Genomic DNA, 23,822 nt, shown 5'->3' with positions numbered 1-23,822 from the left:
TGGTGATTAGACTTCTTGCTTAGATTCTGGGGACAGAAGAGGCATCTTAGAACATGAAATACTAGCATTGGGAAGGAAACCCAAGGCTCTGTATGCTGGTGTCTAAAACATTTTTGTCACCAACTCCTTTATTCCAACCAAAATCACTGAAGAACTCTGATACAAAAATTAACATGGAGCAGTTTGAGGAGGATCTTGGAGCTCTGATTGCTCCTTCACCCCCAGATCCACCCCCCACTACTTTCTTCCCTTTCTCGGCAAAAAATTCACTTTATAGGCACCTTTACTCTATTCCAGAGTTTTAGATCACAGCCTGACAATTCTGCCCTGGACCAGTCCTCTACTCTTAGCAAGAACCCTGATAGCTGGCGACAGGTCCTTGGTTTAAATACGTCCAGGGTAAGGACCTCACTCCTAGAGAAAAGTGAGTCACTGTAGAACTTGTTGTATTGGTCTCCAGGAAGCTTTGAAGCCATGAAAAGTCATGTTTTCAGTCTCTGTAGCTACCTTGTGAATAAGGAAGAGGTACATTCCTCAAAGTTGGACCAAGTGATGTCTTTCCCAAGCTTGTTGTTCTAACTTCTTCAGTATCCTTCACAAGGGATTTCCCCCACATCATAAATTTACCAGTTAGTAAACCAGAGACTTAAAACAAAAGCTCATTTTGACTGGCAGTTACAGTCACATCATGTGTCAATTATTAGGGCTACCTTCACTCATGTAGGCTGTATCCGGGGCCACAATGAGCCTTATGTCTTGGACACTTGGGTCTGATCCAAATATATAGCTAATGCTGGGTCTAAAGAGCCCTTCCTCCAAGGAAATTGTCCCCACCTGAAGGTCTCAGGAAAAATTTTTTTTTTTTAATAGGAATCCCTTTGGTCTTAGAAATCCCAAACTAGATATTGCTTAAATCAAGGAACAAACAACTGAATGTCACCTCCTCCAGCTTCTAACTATAGGTCTTTCCTGTTCTAGATTATACTGGCAATTCTAGTTTCAGGCTTTGGGTCTCAGTCTAAAGAGGGAAGATGTATCTGTCTCCTCTGCTCCATCTCCACAACTCTGGTCCTGCCTTGCTATAGAATTTGGGTGAGAAGCCTGGGTTGGGTCACCCCTGGGTGTGGTCTAATGCTCTCAGTGTAGGTCCCTCCCCCTGTTTTGATACCTATTGCTCTAGATAAAGCTGAGGCAGTACTCAATATGTCAGCCAGAAGTTTGTCTTGTTCGAATAGGTGATAAAGCTCCCCTCTCTGTTCACTAAAGAGCCCTCCGTCATATACTTCCATGTTTCCATCCCACATGTGAAATGTGCTCCTAGGCTTCTAGCCCTTTAAAGATGTATCTGTGACAATGGCCTCAGTCATGGCTGCATCCCTGTCCTTTCAGAGATACATACATGTTACTCTGTCTGCCGCTCAAAAATCTCCAAGGTGCTCCTTCCTGGAGTAGTCCTTAAAAACTAAAATATGCCACAAATTTAATCCTCTGGTAGCTTTGGAATTAAAAAAGATCTTCTGCTCAGCTCCTGATATCTTTACAAGAGGTCAGTGCCAGGATTTTCTTGTCTCTTCTCTATTTAAGCATGCTCTATTTGCATGTGAGATCTTGGATCAATTTCTCTGCAGCATCACTGCCCTCCCTGTCTCCTGAACAGGGCCATCCTGCTGCTGGGGACATCAGGTCCAAGAATCTGAGGGATGACTCCCAGGAATACAATGAAGGCAGGTTGAGAAGGCCCTGGGTATATTGAGGATGGAGACATTCAGTATTAGGATGCAGCTGGATGAGGGCACGTCAGGGTCACTGTACCAAGGCTACTCTTTTGATGATGAAGGGCCACAGAGTTTTGGCTGAGAACAAAGGAGAAACAGCCATTTCTTAAAAACCTATTACATACTAGGTGTTTGGTTAATTTCATGCAATCCTCATGATATTCCCATGAGATGGAGATCATTATTTTCATGCCACAAATGGAGAAATGAGATGCACACAGTTTACATTATTTGTCAAGGGTCACACAGTGATAAGCTGTATAGTAGACATTCTACACTAGATCTGCTTGAGTTCCAAATAATACCGCACCGCTTTTCAGTGCCAAAGATTTTAGGGTTGCGTTAGGTGTTTCTTCCCTTCCTAAATGATATGAGTCCACCGTTAGAAAGAGGTGGTCTCTAACTTCACTGAGAGTTGTTGTGAAGACTCAAAAGGCTTCCTGCAGATAGGACTGTCAGAAAGTTAGATCTGAGACTGTCTGGAACTCCTGAAGCCAGCTGGTTTCCATCTTGGAATCTGAGTTTCTAGGTCTGGGTCTTCCCCCAGGGGACTAATCTGCCAGGACAGGATAAGTGAAACATCTTTGGGGTTCGTCCAGGGTCCCTAGGCTGAGGAAGGATCCTGATTGCCTGGGGCTACTTTATTCTATCTGGAGTCAGGCTTCCATGTATGGTGTGGGCTGAGCCCAACCCCAGAACCGTACTGGAGACAGAACAGTTGTGCTCGAACACACTCCTCTTCATACAGCCCCTGGAGACAGGGGCCCCCAACTTGCTGCTCATTCAAGCCTGACCGAACCAAGTTGAGGTGAAAACGAGCCAAACAAGCCCAGAACACTTCAACTGTGAGGCAGATGCAGCTCTGTCCCAGTTTGTAATTCTAGGTTTGCTTGTGCTATGATCTGATGAAGTCTACATACTCTGCCGGCCTAGATGGTAAGCTCCATGATGGCAGGGACGTGGTTTGCTCTGCCCTGTTTAAAGAGCCCTCTTCCAGGGGTCTCCTTGGCACCCTGAGACACGGTATGTGAGACGGGAGCCCTTTCTGCTCTGGTGACCCCAGTTTCTGTAAAAGGCGGGCAGATGCAGCTGGTTTCTCAGGTGAACCTATCTGCTGTCATTTCAGTCGAAAATACCAAAAATAAAACTTTGCGGGGAATTGTGTGGGTCTCAGTTCTCGCCACTCCTCATGTGAGCAGGCTGCCGGTAAGCTTCTCATGGACTTCTCTCTCCCTCCTCAGCTGGGAGATGTCGTTTCTTGCGGGAACTGGCAGTCGAGGGAGTGGTGCAGGCCCAGACTCCCAGCCCGGAGGGAGGAAGGTTAGAACTGAGCAGGGGACCATTTGACACCAAGCTCCAGTGTCGCCCAGAGGAATAAATGAGATTTTCCCTGGTCTGGGAGGAGGCAGAATGTGAGGCAGAAGTGGACTGCACTTGGAATTAAAGGTCCTGGGTTTAGTTGATGACACTGCTGTTTACAAGTGCAGTCCATGGGCAAGTCACTGAACATCTCTTGAGCATCACTTTCCTCATCCGTGAAAAGGAGGGTGAGAGGAAGACTTCCCTGTCTATTTCAGAAGTTGTGGTGAAAGCATTTGTGTCAAATTCTCTGTGAGCCACGGGACATCATGCAAAGGTGAGAGTGGTGATTTCTGAGCTCCTGGGAGTTAAGATCATGAGCAGGAAACACACAGACCTTTGGGAGGCTGCACTCAACATACCTGAGTCTCCAAAAACAAAGGCCTCACACTGACACTGTCTCTGGGAGTCAAGAGCAGAATCCAAGAGCCTTCCATGCTCTACTTGATCTGCAGGAAGATTGGAGGAGGGTGGACGGCTGGGTGAGAGATGCTGAGCACTCTCGGGGAGGTACACCTCAGCAGTAGAGCCTCTGAGAAAAGAGTCAGAAGGTTCTGACACTAGAGGTCATGTGGCTGACTCCACCCAAGGTCATGGGTGGCTCATCCACAACTTTTGGGACAATTCAGGGAGTTCTGAGTCTGCTGAGTAGAATGTTCAGACAGGAGCTTGGTGAATGAGAGGGGGCTCTGGGTAGTAGGGCTCTCTACTTAAGCTTAACATAATTCAGGTGTGGGTGTGCTACGTCGCTTCGGTCATGTTTTACTCTTTGCAACCCTATGGATTGTAGCCCGCCAGGCTTCTCTGTCTATGGGATTCTCCAGGCAGGAGTACTGAAGTGGGTTGCCATGCTCCCCCCAGGGGATCTTCTAGACCCAGGGATTGAACCTGTGTCTCTTAAGTCTCCTGCATTGGCAGGCAGATTCTTTACCACTAGTACCACCTGGGAATTTGGGAGGAGTCTAATCACTGTGGGTGTCCATTCAGTACTGAATTAGCTTCCTTCAAATACGGATTACTTGGCCTCTAGACCCCTTGGATCTGGGACTCTATAGTCACCCCAAGTGTAAGTCATCTTAAGTGACTGTGGACCTCTTTATGCATTTTCAATGACCTGCCTATGGTTGCTCAATGAGCTCTGTGGGGGCTCTTGGGAATATGCCTCTTAGAATGGAGACACAGGAGGTTTGGGGGTGGGGGGGCGGGAATACTGACCTTTCCCTTCCCCTCTGCAACTGGACCAGAGAACATGGGCTCAGCTTCCGTATTTGAGATCTCCTGATGGAGACACCCTAGTCTACACATGAAGACTCACTCCTGTTTGGCGACCAACTGCCTTCAATCAAATCCTAATTCAATTGAGGGTTCACTGTCCCGCATCTTGTGTACACCTGTAAAGCCACCTTTGTTGTCCATCTGTGTTTCTCCTCGGCCCTGTTATGTAGATTGCTAAAGTATGTGAGTGACATGTTGCTGTTTCCTGGCTCCAGGGTCTTTCTCAGTCCAGACATTAGTGAATAGAAAGCCTACATTTACATGCATATGTGATCTCTTTGTTAGCAGATGTTAAAAGAGAAAAGTAAACTACAGTCTAGTATAAACTGGGTGGGAAAACCATTCTATAGCATGTCAAGTCCAATCTTTGGCCAAAGCCCAAGTTCTTTCTTCTAGTTAGGAAAAAAAAAATCAGCCATTGTCCTTGAATGCAAAGAACAAATTTAAAAATATGACTCAGACCTTCATCAACAACACTTGCAGTAGTGTTCAGTTAAGGATATGAATAATCCTTTATCTGAATTGAGTTAAGCTTTCCCGGGAGTCCTCAACTATCTTAGGTCAAGAACACAAATAAGCTTCTTTTCATTAAAGTGAAAAGTGTCAGCAACCTTTATGACTTTGTTTTTAGTTAGAAGCTAGGTTAGCCCTAGGCTTTGAATGCCTTGAATGCCTGTTGTCCAATTATTTGGTTTTGGTTTTGCTATAAATAAAGAAAAAAAATTATTGTGTTTCTCCTTAGTGGGTCCTTTTTTATGTTTTGAAATATTACTAAAGATTCATCAGCAAAAGAGCGTAATATGTACTGTGGTTATTTTGGAGTGATCAATACTGGGTTATGTGTCCTTTTGGGCCAGAAAATTTTTGTCGTTCAAAATGGCCTCATGTGGCTGCATCCTCGAGTTTCAACCAGTCAGTTGTAAATGGGAAGCACTATCAATGAGAGATTGTCAAGATGGGTGGGATGGGTTCCCCTTTCTGGTTCCCTGATGATGGACATGTAGGCTCACCCTGAATCTCTTACAGCAGCGGTCCCGACTGGGGTTCAGCTCACGGCCTGGCCCCATTGGCTCATGGGAGATCTGTGACCGGACAATGGCTGGGAGAAGAGCATTCTTTCAAGAATATCTTGGGGGCTGTTCTAGGTACCTCCTGCCTGAAGAGGGCTCTCTTAAAGCTGCCCCAGGAGATGCCTGGGTGTTGGCTTCACTGGGACCTACCTCTTTAGTTGTAGCTTTCTTACTGTGGCGTGAACATGGTTTGCATGGGGTCATTAAATAAACAAGTGCTGGCAATTTTGCATGTTTCCTTGGTGATGTTTATTATACCTCATCAAGGAACCAAGGGCCATGTTTATTTAAATCAGTAGAATCCTATGTTCCCGAAGCTTGGTGCAAAGCAAGCCCAGGGCCCACATGCAGCCAGAGTGCCCTCTCAGGTGACCCTTGGGCTTGACTCTGTCATGGTCTGTGCTTTCCAGTGGAACAGCAGCTGCAGGACTCTTATTTTTGTGATGTGGAGCATGTCCGGGTATGTGGCAGGGGGAACTGAAATAGCCTCTGCTGACTTTTTATACCTTCAGATTTTTTCGTTGCTCATTTTGGAAAAGGGAAGCCCTCAGTGGGGCCTAATTCATAGGTTTTTCTGTAAATGAGTTTTGTTTTTCTCCCAAACAACATTGCCTACTCACTTGTAGTGGTGGAAAGATAATATGGCTGAACTTCTCAGACTAAAACTGGAGATTCCCCATGAGAGTCAAGAGGCTTATGTTTAGGTGGAAAGAGTTTTCTCAGTGCTGGACACGTGGATACCCTCAAGAGACGTAAAGGGTCTTCAAACCACAGGATAAATGGTGAGAAAACTTAGGTTTTGAGAGTGTTACCTGTACCTGCAATTCGATTGGGGGCTGTGAAAATCTCTGGTCAACTCCGCTTTGGGAAATTAGACTTTCATCTCTGCTCGTGTGTTATTTTCATCTCCAGTTCTACATTCCTTGGCTCTTCTTTTATTTAGTCTTATTATCTGAGGAAATTATTTTGATAATCTTAAAATTTTTCTTTAGTTATTTTATTGAGGGATCCAGAGGACCCAAGGCAAAGCAATCATGACTTCAGACAAACTTATTTTCCTCTTCCAAATTTCTGTTTGTGGGCTCATTTCTCATGCTAGTGGCAGTAGGGAGTCCAGAGTTTACTGTGGAATTATAGATGGGTATTGCTGCTTCACAAAGGTTGGTGTGAAAGATGCCAACTGCAGGTTTTCCACCTTGCAAATACACTTGGGCCATTGGGGTCCTGTGGGAATTGTCTTGAGGCTTCGGATTCTGATATTTCACGGGCACTTTGCAAAGACACTGTCAGAAGCACCCTCCCTCTTGCCTGCTCCCCTGACAGCAGTGACAGAATTCCTTAGCAGTGCTTGGGGACTCCTGGGTGGACAGCCAGGAGGTCCTTGGGAGCTGTGGGAGTTTCATGACTGGAAAAGGTGGGGACCTCGAAACTGCTCTCCAGATGGTGTTGTCCCAGGGCACACCTGTTGACATTGTGGGTTCCGAGGAAGTCCAGACCTCAGAGTGTGATGACCTCTGCTCACAGCAGCTCCCCAAGCCCTCTTTGTTCATTGACTCAAAACCAACAGGAGGCAGGAAGCTCTCACTTGCCAGGAAGCGGAAAGTGCCCAGGTGGCTGCTTTGCAGCCTGGCGGTCCCCGTGTCCATTTCCAGGGAGGCAGTGGGATCCGGAGTCCCCCTGGCCCTTCCCAAGAAATGTATCAGCAGATCAGCGGGGGCTGAATGGTACACCTGTCTGAGGTGTGTGCGTGGGAGATTGCACCTTTCTTATGCCCCAGCTGAATGAAGAGTGTGACCACCGTGATCAGACCCCCAAATAACTCTATCCCTCAAGTTTCTCCCGAATGCACAAGGCCTCAGGCCGCACTGTCTGCCTAAGAATAGCTAGAAACTCAACCAGAGACCAGTGTAGGTTGAGTGATATGGGTGTGAACCAGTCTGCTGGAGCTGTGAGTAACCCTGAGAATGGGAGGTCAGAGTGCGGGAGGGCAGCCCCCCTGCCCCCACCCCATGTCAGGCCACACCTGGGGCCTGCGGTCACTGCTGGCATCTTCATAAGGGGAAGTGGCAGAACTTGTGCTGGAGTGATGCAGACAGAAGAAAGGTTAGAGGGATTCAAAACACATCATTAAGAAGTAGCTGAAGGAAACAGCATGGGAATCACTCTTAATCAGTTGTAGAGGTCGTCACCAACTACAAACGGAAACAAACTAGCTCTGCTCAGAGGAGACAAACACGAACAATATTCCTATTTTACCACATCTTGAAGTACTTCAGAGAGAGGTTAAAATTCATGAGCCCTGTCCTCAGTGAGTTGTTGATCACTGAGAAGAAGCACAAAGGCAATCAGAACATGGGTTCACAGTGGCTGCTTTTTATGGCTGTCTTAACACAAAGCTCTTTGCAAATCTAGGTTTAATTTTTATTTATACACCAATGTTTGATACTATGGGAGGAAATCACAATCAACATATGGCAATTCAAACATTAATAATAAAGTTTGGCTATTTTAAAAAAATCACCAGCCAGTGCCTGCTGCTTTCTGCCTATTATTTTCCCCACTTCTATTGTGTTAATTTAGTTTGCAATAAATTATTCTAATGTTCTCACTCTTTCTTGGAATCCAAAAAAAGAAATAGCTGAAGGAATGGAATGTTTGTTCCCACTCTATAGGGCATCTGGGATCTGTCTTCAGTTGCTGAGAGGGGACCCTGTACAAATATCAGTGATGGTATTGCTGCTGCTGCTAAGTCGCTTCAGTCGTGTCCGACTCTGTGCGACCCAATAGACGGCAGCCCACCAGGCTCCCCCATCTCTGGGATTCTCCAGGCAAGAACACTGGACTGGATTGCCATTTCCTTCTCCAGTGCATGAAAGGGAAAAGTGAAAGTGAAGTCACTCAGTCGTGTCCGACTCTTAGCGACCCCATGGACTGCAGCCCACCAGGCTCCTCCGTCCATGGGATTTTCCAGGCAAGAGTACTGGAGTGGGGTGCCATTGCCTTCTCTGAATGATGGTATTAGCTCACATTTATTTAACGCTGTCTCAGTGTAAGCTCTATTCTAAGCATTTACATGTAATTCTCAAGTTACTTTACCAAATACAAACCATTATGATCCTCATTCTGTCCATGAGAAAGCTTTAAATAGATCATGAATTGTGAGTTTCATTAGAAAGTAACACACGGGAAAACACTGCTTGTCACCATGAGACAGGTCGAGTAGGAGGAAGAGCTTTCTGACAGTAGCACTCTAGAGAGGAAGGTGGATGTGGATGGGGAGGAGGAAGGATAATAACATGTGTTGAACATTGACCACATGCTGGACGTGGCTTTGGAAGCTTCCCATGTATTATTTCAGTTAATCCTCGCAAGAACCATGTGAGACAGGAACTATTAGCCCCATTCTACAGATGAGGAAATTGAGGCTCGGGATGTAAGTCAACTGAGACCTTTCCACCAGAAACTAATAGCCCAGGTATCTTAGGCTCTTAAGTCTGTGGTCACTGCTGCTTAAACAAAGGTGATGGTGCACAGGGGTCCCAGGATGCAGGTCCCAGGCTGGCTTTCTCTGCTACACACTCCTGCTTCAGCCTGAATTTCACAAGTTATAACTGCTTTATCATTCACCTGTCCCACTAGACTGCAAGATGCGTGTGGGCAGTGGCCACATCTGTCTTGCTCAGTGCTGTGTTCCCAGCATCCAGAAATATTTGAAAGAATAAGTGAATATCAGTAAGGATCCCTTGTTATGACAGGGGATGTTAGAAAGAAGATAATTTTAATCTCTTATTGGGATGTTAAAGGGAAATCAGGGATGAATTAGCAGTGATTCTAATCCCAGCAGAGCTTCAGAATCACCTGAGTGATATTTATAAATACGGATTTGGAAGCCCACATCAAACACCCAGAATCAGACTGTTCGGGAGCAGGGTCTGGGCATCTGTGTTTTGTATCACTCCCCAGTCACTTCAGCTTACTTGGCCAGGTTAGGAAGCCCCTGTGAATGTATCTGAGTCTGGGGTCCTCTGACTTGTATGTATTCCTGCAGCTCTTGGACACCCCTTCCCTCTTTCCCCTGCTTCTCTGCCTGGGCTTCCAGGCCTGGCCATGTTGTGTCTGGAGCAGGGATGGAGGTCTGGTGCTGGTCAGGCTTGGGGTGTTATCAGCTGTGTATTTGCTGAGCAAAGTTCGGTTAAAGCAGCACTGCGGATCCGGGTTTAATAGATATCTGGGCTCCCGCGCTTTTGATTCAGAGCCCAGGTCCCTGGGCCCTTATCAGTGATACCATGTGAGCTGAAGGCCCAGTGCTGCTTGCCTTTCTGGGCTGACCCAGGTCTGACCTCCAGGGGTCCAAGGCGCCAGGCTTCCATCTGGAAGGGCAGACTGTCACTGCCAGCCATAGATGCTTTGGACTTGCTCTCCTGGTCGGGGAAAGCCCCGTGTTCCAGCCCATGGTGCTTCAGTTTCCTGGCCTTGATGACAAAAGGCAGAGGGAACCTTCTCTGAGAGATGAAGCTGGATACTCTCTGGCCCCAGGCATATGGGTGACCTTTGGTTATTTGCCCTGGGGGCCACAGAAAACCCAGGAAGCACTCACTGCAGCCCGTTCTGAATGTCCAGGAAAGGTGAAGGGAAAATGAGTTGGCAGCACAATGAGTTGGATGAGAAACCATCCAACCAATTAATCAATCAATAACTTATTAAGTTTATTATGGACACGCTACTTGGGAAGATATGGAGAAATAAGGTATACTATTTCAGCTTGGGAAGTTTATAGTCTAGCTAGGGGCATAAGAAATTTATAGCTAAAAAGGGATTACTAATTATTACATAGCAGACTACAGATTTATTTGAATGCTTGTATTTGAATTCTGTGAAAGTGAAAGTGTTCAGTTGCTCAGTCATGTCCAACTCTTAGTAACACCATGGGCTGTAGCCTACCGAGGCTCCTCTGACCATAGAATTCTTCAGGCAAGAACACTGAAGTGGGTTGCCATTCCCTTCTCCAGGGCTTTTTCCCGACCCTGGGATCGAACCTGGGTCTCCTGCATTGCAGGCAGATTCTTAACCATTTGAGCCACCAGGGAAGCCCCTAATTCTGTCTCTGATTTTATACTAAGCATGTATTCTGTGTCTGTGTGTGTGTGCTCAGTCTCTTAGTCGTATCTGACTCTTTGCAGCCCCATGGACTATATAACCTGCCAGGCTCCTCTGTCCATGGAGTTTTTCAGGCAAGAATACTGAAGGGGGTTGCCATTTCCTTCTCCAGGGCAGCTCCTGGCCCCGGGGATTGAACCTGCGTCTCTTGTGTCTCCTGCATTGGCAGGTGGATTCTTTCCACTGCGACACCTGGGAAGCCTGTATTATGCTTCCCATTGACTGTGTCAGGGACTCCTTAACGATACTCCTTTGATAAGAAATTGCCAGTTAAGAGGCACAGAGAGATGTGGCTGTGACTCACCCAGGATCACACAGCTAGAAAGTGTCAGAGGCAAGTTTTGAGGCCTGTGGCATCTGACTCAGAGTCCCTGCTCTTATGCCATCCTCTGCTGCCCCCTATGATGAATTCTAACCTGTCTGGAAGTGTTGAGGAGGTTGTAGGATGAAGCAAAGTCTGTGGGCCCCGGTGGTCAGCTAGGAGGGTCATAGTAGTAGTCTTGGGTCAGGAAGAATCTCAAGAGGTTAAGAAAAATGAGAGGGACTCCTGACCCTGGGAGACCACTGGTAGAGATGAGGAGGGGAGACCTTCATAGAAGGTGGAGAGGAGGAGTCTAGACAGAGCTTCTGGCCACCACCAGGCTCCACGTGGTGTTTAGTGTACAAAAAGGTTGGGGAATTGGGTTGAGCTCACGCTGCAGTGCTCGAGCTTGAATCTTCTGGGTGGAGGGGAGCCTAGAAGGTTTGGGGCAGGAGCGGTGCTAACCCTGGGAGGAATGTCCTAGGAAGTCACGTGTAGTCCCGCACCTTCAAGCACAGCTTAGGTGAGCAGGCAGACCCTGGAGGAGAGCGGGCACCTTGGGCTGGGGGCTGTCTGCACAGGGAGACGAGTACCAGTGATGCTCTCTTTGCAGCCACAGCTCCAGAGCAAGCCCCGGCCCCACCCCGGCCGTACCAGGGCGTGCGTGTGAAGGAGCCGGTGAAGGAGCTGCTGCGGAGGAAACGGGGCCATGCCAGCAGTGGGGCATCGGTGACACCGACGGCGGTGAGGGGGCTGCTGTGATCGGAGTGTGTGTGTGTGTCTGTGTGTGTGTAGGGAGTGGGGAGTGGTCCAAGGGGGTCAGGCGGGGTGTATGTCCTTGCTCCATGGGCTCCTCAGTGAGGGCATCAGGACCACACATCGCAGAGGTGTGGCTGCTGGAGATCGGCCCAGGGCAGAAGTTGAGTCACTTGAAGTGGGGTGAGGAATCCCACTTGAGCAGCAGGTGTCTCACACATCCTGATAGGATTTGAGGGTCCCCCTGGGACAGGGTGAGACTGATTCCCTAAGTGCACAGCCTTCTTGCTCAACGGAAACACCCACTCCCTGGCAAGTATAAGTGGTGCTGGCTGGATCGTGCAGGTGCTTGTTCCAACGAGGGGGGTTCTTGCCCTCCACCCACTCCTCTCCTGCCCTGGGACCCTCTGGGCGAGCTTCCTGCAGACGGCTCGCTGGAGGTGGCTGAACCCTGCACCCCATCTTCCTTCCCCCCTCTAGGTGGTGCTGCCCCACCAGCCCCTGGCGACCTACACCACAGTGGGTAAGAGCTCCCGGCGGCCCCGGCCTCCTCCCAGCCCCTCGTCTGTGCGTCACGTGCAGCTCTGTAACTTCCTCCTTCCCACAGGTCCTTCCTGCCTTGACATGGAGGTCTCTGCCTCCACAGTGACGGAGGAGGGGGCCCTGTGTGCGGGCTGGCTCTCGCAGCCCGCCCCGGCCGCCCTCCAGCCCCTGGCCCCTTGGACGCCCTACACGGAGTACGTGTCCCACGAGGCTGTCAGCTGCCCCTACTCGGCTGACATGTACGTGCAGCCTGTGTGCCCCAGCTACACGGTCGTGGGGCCCTCCTCGGTGCTGACCTACGCCTCCCAGCCGCTCATCACCAACGTCACGGTACGTCACAGGAAGGCATTTACGCGGATGGCGCCCTTGTAGAACCTGGGCTGATTTCCTGCCCCTGACCTTCCTTGCTCTTGTTGCCCAGGATAATCAGGTCATCTAAGCCCACCCTGTCCTCCAGAGCAGGGCTTAAGGCGATCTGACATTAGAGGCAGAACTCAAAAAACTACCCTGTAGGTGGTTCTCACTCCACCAAAAGTATGGTTTTCTCAAAAGTTGTATCACATGTTGCTCAGCCTATGAATTTTCTTACAAACCCCATTATTGGCTGAATGGTCCAGGGAGGCCACCTGCCTGCTGGTCTGCCCTATCTCCCCTGCTGCCTCAGATATGCTGAGTCTCAGGGATGGGTCTCAGTTTTTCCTGAATGGGGAACCGGGTGATGTTTGCATGGAGTCTCTTGCCAGAGCCAGCCTTTCCTTTCTACTCAGATGATTTAGGGGGTGATTATTCACCCAATAATGGGATTTTTCAGAGAATCTCTAGGCTGAGCAACACATGACACAACTTTTCAGAAAACTACTTTTGATGGAGAGAGACCCACCTGCAGGGTAATTTTTTGAGTTCCACCTCTGGTGTCAGATCATCTGACACTCTGCCCCTTCATTCACTAGCTATGTGACCCCAAGCACAGTGATTTAATGGTCTGAATCTCAGTGTTCTCATCTGTAAAATGGGAATACTAATGAAAGGGTTGATGTCATGAGTGATGGCCTGATGCACTTAGGCTGCTTAGAACACTTCCTGAGCTCAGCCTTTCCAGAATACAGAAAGCACTCAATAGATACGAGTTATTATGATTGCCTCAAAGTTGACCAACAGCATTAACCAAGTGCTATCTTCAAGTGCTGGATAGGGAAGGGTTTGCTCCCCTAGGAATGTAGGAAGGAAGAGAAATAGTTTTATGTGAATGCTGCCTGTTTAACCAAAGGAATGGGAAGCCCCCAGGTGTTCAGAGGGGAAAAGACCAGTGGTTACAGCCATATCCAGCACCAGTCCAAGGGAGGCTGTGGGAGGCAGAGCGGGGCTCTCATGAGTCACTGCAGAGCACACCCATGATGATGGAGCTTGCTTTGGTCCCCCAAGCCCATCTGTTTACCTCAAGGTCCAGTGTCATCCTGAAGCTCCTCCCCTTCAAGCACCATCCAGGCCTGGGTTGCAGGACCCTCCCCCTCCACGCCCACCTGCTGCTCAGCAAACCAGTGGTAGGACCTGAGTGATGGTGGATGGGAAGCAGTTCATTCAATACCCTTCCCAGGCAGCTCATTTCAATATCGGAGGCCTGGGGTTGGGGTGGGGAGTGGTGGACACAGTGGTTCCCAACCATTTCAGGACTAGGAATTCCTTTCATTATTTATCCTTTTCATCAATCCCACCTCTTGCTTTGAAAAGTTCTGTGTATCAAACAAACCATATTTATTAAGAAATAATTTATTTGTCTTGCCATTTTGTAAATTAACTCATCAAAGCTGGTTAGAGCTAACAATTTCCACTCCTGATCTGCAGGAGATAAGACCTGTATGATGGGTTGATGTAATTCTATCCCTGAGCCAAGATACCTGCGGTGGGAGTTGAAATGCCCAGGTTTATGTAGGATTTCCATTTGGATTTTTTAAATACTAGAAGTGATAAGGCTTTGTTGGGAGGCTGAAAGTCCTCTGAGACCCTTTCCAGCTCTATTATTCTATAGAAAAATACCCTAAAGCCTTGCTACTCAAACTGTGGTCCTTGAACCAGCTGCATTGGCATCACCTGGGATCCTATTAGACATGCAGAATCCAGGTCTGATCAGACCTCCTGTACCAGAATATGCATTGCAGCAAGGTCCCAGAAGAGTGAAATAAGCTCTTCCCTCCGCCTGCCAATGCAGGAGACACAAGAGACGTGGGTTTGATCCCCAGGTAGGGAAGATCCCTTGGAGTAGGAAATGGGAATCTGCTTCATTATTCTTGCCTGGATAATTCCATGGACAGAGGAGCCTGGTTGGCCACAAAGAGTTGGACATGACTGAACACACAGTACTAATGACTCTAATAGTTTGTTCTCAAGACACAGTGGCCACTGGAGGAAATGTGGCAGGGGACAGAGGGTGATGGGGGAGGTTTTGGCCTCTCACACACACATCATTCCATGCAAAGACAGTCTTCTCCTACCTCCTTCCTTATCAGTGGTATCCAGGCCCTGGTTTTGGCAGCTTGAGCTGGGATTTGTAGGATGGCTGCCATGCAGGTGAAAGATACTGTTTACAGAGTGCCTGGGAGAATGGCTCTGACCTTTCGAGGTCTCTGGAAAGGGCACAGGAGGCCCAGCTAAGCAGCAGCAGAGGATGAGGTAATGGGAGGCTAGTGGAGCTGAGCTCAAGGGGTCCTCAGAATCCCAAACCTGCTGTGTGGAGCCAGGACGGTCTTTGTGTCTAGGCACAGTAGTGGCCACTTGGCAATACAGCTGCTATGCTGTGTGATGGGCTTATTGTTTAATATGCTGTTTTATCATTGATTTTAAGATGTATGTCACCCCTGCACAGATATTTTGATATCTCTGAAATCTGGGTGCATTTTATATTCAGTGAAATCTGGAAAAGCATCTGTTCTTCGCTCAGCCTGGTGATGTCAGTCCTTTGGGTAATCTGTTTTACAGACCAGAAAACAGAGGCTTCAGGTGGGGAAGTATGAGAGGGCATATACCTAGTGAGTGACAGGGAAAGGGATGTGGAAGTTTGTCTGGCTTCTCCCTTGGGGGAGACTTTGTGCAGGGGAAGGCAGAGCCCTCTGGAATGAGATGGGAGGACAGGGCTAAGGTGAGGCAAACAGAGATCCCCACAAGAACCGAGGTGAGCAGTGGGTACCCGGGGCTGCTAACCACCCTGTGTCTTCCCCATCACAGACGAGGAGTGCTGCCGCGCCCACCGTGGGGCCCCCGCTGGAGGGGCCCGAGCACCAGGCCCCCCTCACCTACTTCCCGTGGCCTCAGCCGCTGTCCACGCTGCCCACCTCCACCCTGCAGTACCAGCCTCCAGCCCCAGCTCTGCCTGGGCCCCAGTTTGTCCAGCTCCCGATCTCCATTCCCGAGCCAGTCCTCCCGGACGCCGAGGACCCCAGGAGAGCCATCGGTTCCCTGACCATCGACAAGCTGCTTTTGGAGGAAGAAGATAGCGACACCTACGCGCTCAACCACACGCTGTCTGTGGAAGGCTTTTAGGGCCGGCGCCCACCAGAGCCTCCTGTTCAGCACCCTGTTCCCTGAAACTGGGATTTAAAAATGAGCCTGGGATCAAACCCTCAGATTCATTTCTGCGTAAAGTTGCCATTTCATAACTACACTTTCTACCGCAAACTAGAATTGCAAACCAGACTTTCTCCCACCCTCTCTCCCTCCTTCCCTCCCTCCCCGTCTTTCTCACTCGCCCTTTCTTCTTTCTTTTTCCATTTCAGTTCCCTTTTGGGAAGGAATTAGGGATTTTAAAGATAAGATTTGACGCCAGATGTTGCCTAATTTCTGTGGCCCAGGGTTTTCACTTGTGTCACATTCCCTTCCTGGAGAAAGCCCCTTTCTCCAGTGCCCACTGCTTCACAGTAGCAGCAGCCCCACTGAGCCGTCTGCAGGCAGTGACGTCCCGTGCTTTGCCATTTTGAGATGGACGGGGTGCCCTGTGAGAAGACCAGCCCTGCCAGCATCTCCAAGGGCTGAACCAACGCCGGAGGCCTTGAGTGTCAGTTCCCACAATTGCTCCTTTGTCTGCTGTTCTCAGCTTTGGCCAGCTCTACAGTCTAGGCAGCAGGGTCTCAAGGCCTGGGGCTCAGCGAGGTGATGGGTGGAGGGTGGGGGGTGGGAAGGGACATCAGAGTGGGTTGGGGCTGGACCAGTGGGGTGGGTGGGGTGGACAGAGGAGGGATGGGGATTTAGAGTGTGTACTTGGGGGAGGGCGTAGGGGCAGGGGAGAGCAGAAGGACTGAGGAATGGTTTGCTTTAATTACTTGGTTATAAAGAAGGGGACTGCACTTGAGAAAAATATAGCTTTAATAGATAGTTTTGCTGCTCTCCTTGAGGATACTTGCAAGGAGAGCTGAGCTTTCATAAACAGAATGATGTATATGCCTTTCCATGTTCAGACCCGGCGGGGCTGAGTGCCGGCCAAGATCCACTGAGACCATGGTGACTGGTGGCACCACTGGCCAATGTGCCTCTTGAACTTCCACAGACCACCCTTATGTGGAGTCAACACCTCCCCGCCAAGCACTATCCTTCCTGGGGCTTCTAGAGCCTCAGTCAGAAGGACCGCAAGGTTTCATTTCCATTTTTGTTTTTATTTTTTTGCTGGAGAAACATCAGATGTGCAGGGGCCCAACGCAGTGGCCACCAGAGTGCTCATCTCCCCACAATGGCCGTATTCGTGGGAAACTAGCATTATTTGGAGGACTCCATATAGAAGTAGTGGACTCTTCTGGGGAATGACATAGATTTACCATTTTAAATAACATTTTGGAGAAAAATTGCCTTTTTTTTTGGGATTTTTTTTTCTGCTTTGGGTTTATTTTTGACTTAACTTTCTGGTATCTGCCTAAAGTCCCCAAAACAGATATCTTGAATTGTTTTATTCAGACTTAATCTTTTTTAGATTTAAAAGGTTAAAATAGCATTTTAGATAACAAATTTCCATCTTTGTTGGCAGTGGTGTGAGTAGGCAAGAGAGAAGGGAGTCTCGGGCCTGTTTGATCAAAAGCCCTGGTTTCCTATAAAAAACACTATGCAAGATTATCCCACTTACTATTGGAAGCTTTGAGAAGGTGCAGAAGCAGCCTCTATTAGGGAGTTTAAGTCAGCATAACTAGCAAAGAAATAAAATAGAATACTTGACATATTTGCTAAGATTTAAGACGTGTTTTTTTTTTCTTCTTTTCTTGAAGTCAGATACCTTGGTTGTAACCATCCATCTAAGTTTCTTCCTGAGGTTTTCTGTTAAGATGGACACATTTTCAATAAAGATTTGCTCAGACTTTTCTGTGCTGAAGTGTTTTATTTCTTATCAGATTAATCTCCTTAGCTTGCAGTTCCATGTCAGGCAGTGTCATTCAAGGAAGGAGCTTATACTAGTCTTGTTGACTTTGCAACGTGACCAGCTGCCAGGGAAGATAAGTGTAGCCCCACTGTGCTTGCAGCCCAGTTCTTCCAAGCAAAACATGCAAAGCCAGGAGGCTTGGTGTCCGGAAGAGCGGGGCTCTGAGAAAAAGAAGCAAATCTTTTAAACCCTATCACTCTTCCTCTTATCCGTCGTACATGAGTACCTGCTCATGATGCTGGGTGTCCAGGGATAAATCAGCCCCTGGCACTTCCACAGCAGGTTCTTAGAGTCCACCGATCAGAACCCAGGGACATGTGACATGGTGCCAAGTGCTATGCCCAAAGGAGGCCAATCTCTTCTTAGGACCAGACATCACAATGAAATGGGATCTCTAGAAGCCAGCCAGCCTCCTCTAACACCAGTCCTTGGCAAGAGTCACATTTTGGAGGGGTTGCCTTTTCCTGGTGATTTTCTGAGTTACTGAGAATTTCTGAGCTCACTGCCTTCATTGGTATTACGTACTGGGGTGATTGTCTTTTTTTTTTTTTTAATGATCTACTTTATTCTGCTGTGTCCTTTATTTCCAGTTTGGGGGGACAAAAATACATCTGTTATTTGCCTCACTTTAGATTATCACCACCACTGTCTTCTTTTTTTTTTTCTTCATGTAGATCATAATCCAGAAAAAAGACCTGGAAGGAAAGGGATTTGAGGCTCTTTTCTCTAGATTTACTCAGGCGCAACTGAAGGGGAAGACCTTTTAAAAACACTTCGCAGCCCTCACTCGCCCTTGATGTGATGAAGGGTGAACCACTTGCCCTACAACATGAAGAGAATGACTAGTTTTGTATAGATTGGTGCTTTACAGGATTCTGATTCACAAGCGTGTCCACTTTCAACGTGAAAATAGGGATCAAGGAGAAGATGAGTATGTGATAGGATGAAGAGGCCGGACATACGCAAAATCATGAAATTGCACGGCCAAGTGACTCAAATTCTCCAAACATTATTTTGTACCCACATGTAAGTGGAAGTTTGAAGACATATTCTCGAGCTAAACTTAAATTTTTGAAATCAGACATCATAGATAACTTATTTTTTTTTTGATAACATTTTTTACAAACTTACTTCCAATATGAGGCAATCAATAATTCCTCATTGAATTTAGTTAACTTGGGAGATCATTCCATTCCATTTAAGAAATACTGAATGGAAGATTGCAATTGATTATAATAGATTCTCCTTTAGTAGACTTACAGATATGTGATGTTTCTCAGGTTTTTTTTTTTTTTTTTTTTGAATGTTGGGTAGGAACTTTCATAAATTGGTGTTCCTAATCTATTTGTGAGTTTTTTCCAAGTACAGCTATGACTACTGTGAGAGGGTTTAAAATTTTTAAATTTTGGTAAGAACACTTAGATTTATCCTCAAAGCATTTTTTGACAATAAAATATTGCAACCTTTATTTAAAATAAAACACAAGTTGGCAAGCCTTGTGAGACAACAGGCTGATAGCATTCCCATTTCAAGGGTCTGTATCCTCAACACATTTTGAAGTATATAACATAGCGTTGTTATCTGTAGGCTTGATGTGGTACATCAGATCTCTAGAACTTATTCATCTTGCATAACTAAAATTTTATCCCCATTGATTAGCAACTCCTCTTTCCTCCCTCCTCTTAGGCACTGACAAACTCCACTCTATTCTTTACTTTTATGAGTTTGATTATTTTAAATATTTCATATAAGTATATGGAATCATGCAGTATTTTCTTTCTGTAACTGGCTTATTTCACGTAGCATAATGTCTTCAATGGATAAAGAAAATGCATATAAATACAATGGAATACTATTCAACTTAAAAAATCCTATAAGTGTCAACATTAATGAACACTGCAAGAGGGATTCATTCATTCATTGAACATTTTTATCAAGTGCCAACTCTGGAATACACAGCATCATGAATTATTACAGATTTCTGCTTTGAAAAAAAAGTTTTCTAGCTTGGTGATGCCAAAAATAGAAATTTAAAAGATGAGATAAGTATAAAATAGATAATTTTTAGCTTTTATTTATTAATGATATAAAGGTACTTTGGACCTCATTTACTATAAATAATATTTAGAGGGAGAAATATTATTGAATATGTCTAAGAAGGAATGATGCTAAAGCTGAAACTCCAGTACTTTGGCCACCTCATGTGAAGAGTTGACTCATTGGAAAAGACCCTGATGCTGGGAGGGATTGGGGGCAGGAGGAGAAGGGGATGACAGAGGATGAGATGGCTGGATGGCATCACTGACTTGATGGACATGAGTCTGGGTGAACTCCGGGAGCTGGTGATGGACAGGGAGGCCTGGAGTGGTGCGATTCATGGGGTCGCAAAGAGTTGGACACGACAGACTGACTGAAATGAACTGAACTGAATTGCTTTTAAAAATCTTTGTAATGTACCAACTTGAAGATCTGGGTCTAAGTTCAGTTTATTTCAGTACCTTTTGAATAGAGATCATAGCTGAAAAAGATACCATACAAAGATATTTAAATCCAAGTTAAAATAGTATATACTTGGCTATGCTAAATAAATTACAGATCTCATTTCAAAATCAATTTTGCAAAGACAATTTTATTATATATTCCATTAAAAAATCTAATTAATTAGTTTAATTGGAGGATAATTTCTTTACAATATTGTGGTGGTTTTGCCATACATCAACATGGATCACCCACAGGTGCACATGTGTCCCCCCATCCTGAATCCCCTTCCCACCTCCCTCCTCACCCCATCCCTCTGGATTGTCTCAGAGCACCAGCTTTGAGTGCCCTGCTTCATGCATCAAACTTGCACTGATCATCTATTTTACGTATGGTAATATACATGTTTCAATGCTATTGTCTCAAATCATCCCACCCTCCCCTTCTCTCGCATAGTCCAAAAGTCTGTTCTTTACATCTGTGTCTCTTTTGGTGACTTTTATATAGGATCATCTTTACTGTCTTTCTAAATTCCATATATATTCATTGATGTACTGTATTGGTGTTTCTCTTTCTGACTTACTTCATTCTGTATAATAGGCTCCAATTTCACCTACCTCATTAGAACTGACTCAAATGCATTATTTTTTTCATAGCTGAGTAATATTCCATTGTGTATATGTACCACAACTTCCTTATCCATTCATCTACTGTTGGACATCTGGGTTGCTTCCATGTCCTAGCTATTGTAAACTGCTGCAATGAACATTGGGGTACATGTGTCTCTTTCAATTTTGATCTCCTTGGAGTGTATGCCCAGTAGTGGGATGGCTGGGTCATATGGTAGTTCTATTCCAAGTTTTTTAAGGAATCTCCACACTGTTCTCCATAGTGGTTGCACTAGTTTCCATTCCCACCAACAGTAAGAGGGTTCCCTTTTCTCCACACCCTCTCCAGCATTTATTGTTTGTAGACTTCTTGATGGTGGTCATTCTGACTGGTGTGAGATGATCCCTCATTTGGTTTTGATTTGTATTTCTCTAATAATGAGTGATGCTGAGCATCTTTTCATGTATTTAGGCTTTATTTTAAAATTTGGCTATTAAATTTCATCTTAGTTGATGTCAACTAGTCTTGCAAACTCATTGAAGATGTTGACTTTTTATTATTTAACACATTGAGTAAAAACTCCCAAACTCTTTATTTGGAAAATTTTAAATAGACTAAAAATTTCCATTTCTACTTTTTAAAAAATGTGTAAAGATACAGGTGACACATTCAACTTAATTGTTGTTAGCAATAATATCACATTAATAGTAAAATCATTCCTAAACATCCCCTAGACCTCACATTATAAAGTTTTCTGTTACTGAATTTCTAAAAGCAGTATTAAAATATCATCTATACCCTGAAGGCCTGGATTAAATGGAAATAGTGTTTAAACTTTTAAGCTAAGTTTTTTTTTTTTTAATTTGCAGGTAGCATATTTTGGACAGTCAATTTATCAACCAAAAAGATCAGAAATTTAGTGTTATTGTATTTTAAAAAATAATAGTAATTTATTTTTAAGTTTGACAGTTCTTTGGGATTTTCTGCCATGAGATAATCAGTAATTCTCTTTGTGGTGGAAGAATCTCATATCATTATAAATATTGTATCCTTTAAAGCTGTTGTACTTATAAAATTAATCACACTGATAATCACCCTGTAAACTTCAAAGGTTACTGAACGGTGGAAATGAATAAGCTGAGTGAGGGCGTCACCGTCATCCCTCCTCCTGTGTGTAACTTCTGCTTGCCCCTAGGGATACTTTCAGAGCCATCAGTCACACACATCCAAGTCGGGGGGCCAGCATTAGTCCATGTTAGGTGACCAATTTGTCCTGGTTGCATGGGACCTTCCTGGATTTAGTCCTGTGTTCCAGGAAATCCTTTAGTCTGGAGTAAATTGGGACCTTTCATCACCTCAGTCCACATATTAAATACAAGTAGATATTAATTTTTTCTTTCTCTGTTTTTTTTTTCTTATAAATTAGTAGATTTTCGTCTGCACACCAATGGATTGTCTCATGTGATCCCTAGGTTTCATGTACCCCACTTCACAGCTTGTGATTGAGATTCTTGGTAAAAGCTCCTCTGGGGACCACATGAAGGATGCTGGCCTTAAAAACCCTGTCATAAGGGGTTCTAAGTCAGTACGAGATGTAGGAACGCCATGGACTCTACAGGGAATGCTCCTGGGGTTTCTCATCTGAGACAAGCATGAGATGAGTATTACATTCCGGCTGCCCAGGTGGTACACATGGCGAAGAATCTGCATGCCAATGCAAGAGATGCGAGAAATGCAGCTTCAATTCTTGGGTTGGGAAGATCCCCTGCAGTAGGAAATGGCAACCCACTTCAGTATTATTGCCTGGAAATTCCCATGGACAGAGGAGCCTGACAGGTTATAGTCCATGGGGTCCCAAAGAGTTGAACACAACTGAGCACCCACACACCACATGTTACATACTGTCTCAAAACTAAAATCAAGTTCTCACAAAAGGGTTTCTTTATCCAAGCTGGTCTTAAAGCAACACCCATACTAATAAGTCAATGTCAACTCTTTTGGGAAAGTCTTAAGAGAAGGCACATTATCCCTAAGGTCAGGGTGATGGCTTCTTTTACCCAATTCAGTCAGGTAGGAAACTCTTAATAGGGGTCTCAGCCTAGACTGCACATTAGAATCACTTGGGGTGTCTTGAAAAATTCCTTTCCTGTGCCCAGACCAAGACTTAGGCCAACTAAGCAGAATTGCTGGGAGTGAGAACTGGGCATCAGGGATTTTAAAGCTCTCAGGTGATTTCCACGTGGAACCCAAGCCCAGAACCACTGCTCATCTACCCTCCAATGTCAGTGGTTTAGGGATGGCTGTCTGAAAACTGGCAAGAGATTTCAGCAACTCGTGTGTGATACATAGAATTGATGTGTACTCTTTTGTTTTGTTTTTTCTAAATTAAATTTTTATTGGAGTACAGCAGAGTTGCTTTACAATGCTATGTTAGTTTCTACTGTACAGCAAAATAAATCAGCTTTTCACATACATATGTCCCCTCTTTTTTGGATTTCCCTCCCATTTAGTAGAACGGGAGCACTGAGCACTGAGCACAGAGCACCAAGTAGAGTTCCCTGTGCTCTACACTAGGTACCCATTATATTCTATTTTATACACAGTGTCAGTAGTGTGTATCCATCAAATCCAATCTCTCAAGTCATCCCTAATGAAATAGAACAGCATCTCTTTCTGACTGAAGTCAGTCAGAAGAGATGCTGTTCTCTTCAATTAGTATTGTTTTCCTACCAAGCCAGGCAGGGGTACAGTGCTGTGCCATCTCTTCATCAGAGGGTGGAAGACTACTGGTCTTAGCAATCACTCTATAAAACCTGTAGAGCGGGTACATTTCGTTGAGAGATAGCAGCTAAAGTCATTTTAGATGCCCGTTATCTGACAGCATGAGAATTTTCTCTCAATACGTGTAGTTCCCACAAGCAAATGCAAAAACGAAATGTAAAGCAAAGAGCAGGATGTTAGAATCTGCTCCCTTTGTCTCACCTGTGTGCTGTTAAACCTCAGTAACAGATTGATGTATTCAATATGGAGCCTCCTGGGCCAGCTGAAAATACGATGGGGCCAATAGCTATGGCAGAGTACCCCAGATAAGCTTATGGTGCGGTCGA

General features: G+C 45.8%; 1 protein-coding gene across 3 annotated transcripts in view; it reads left to right on the top strand.

The window, feature by feature from the left end:
* The window catches only part of POU2AF1 (POU class 2 homeobox associating factor 1), a 36,620-nt gene extending 19,055 nt beyond the window's left edge, over positions 1-17,565 (top strand). For 2 of the 3 annotated variants that reach the window (XM_086338290.1, XM_086338289.1), the window contains exons 2-5: positions 11,551-11,681; positions 12,174-12,216; positions 12,301-12,566; positions 15,456-17,565. In XM_086338290.1, coding sequence (XP_086194416.1) covers positions 12,318-12,566; positions 15,456-15,770 — 564 coding nt within the window. In that variant the 5' untranslated portion in view covers positions 11,551-11,681; positions 12,174-12,216; positions 12,301-12,317 and the 3' untranslated portion in view covers positions 15,771-17,565. Of the gene's footprint in view, positions 1-2,758; positions 3,096-3,321; positions 3,323-11,550; positions 11,682-12,173; positions 12,217-12,300; positions 12,567-15,455 lie in introns of those variants that run through there. The other variant, XM_086338292.1, reaches the window with a different exon arrangement.
* Positions 17,566-23,822: the final 6,257 nt, after the last annotated feature.

The sequence above is a fragment of the Bos grunniens genome, chromosome 15, assembly GCF_055505025.1.
Source record: "Bos grunniens cultivar Pamir isolate PY7600 chromosome 15, Bosgru_T2T1.0, whole genome shotgun sequence".
Classification (NCBI taxonomy): domain Eukaryota; kingdom Metazoa; phylum Chordata; class Mammalia; order Artiodactyla; family Bovidae; genus Bos; species Bos grunniens.
This window is presented reverse-complemented; position numbering and strand designations above follow the sequence as displayed.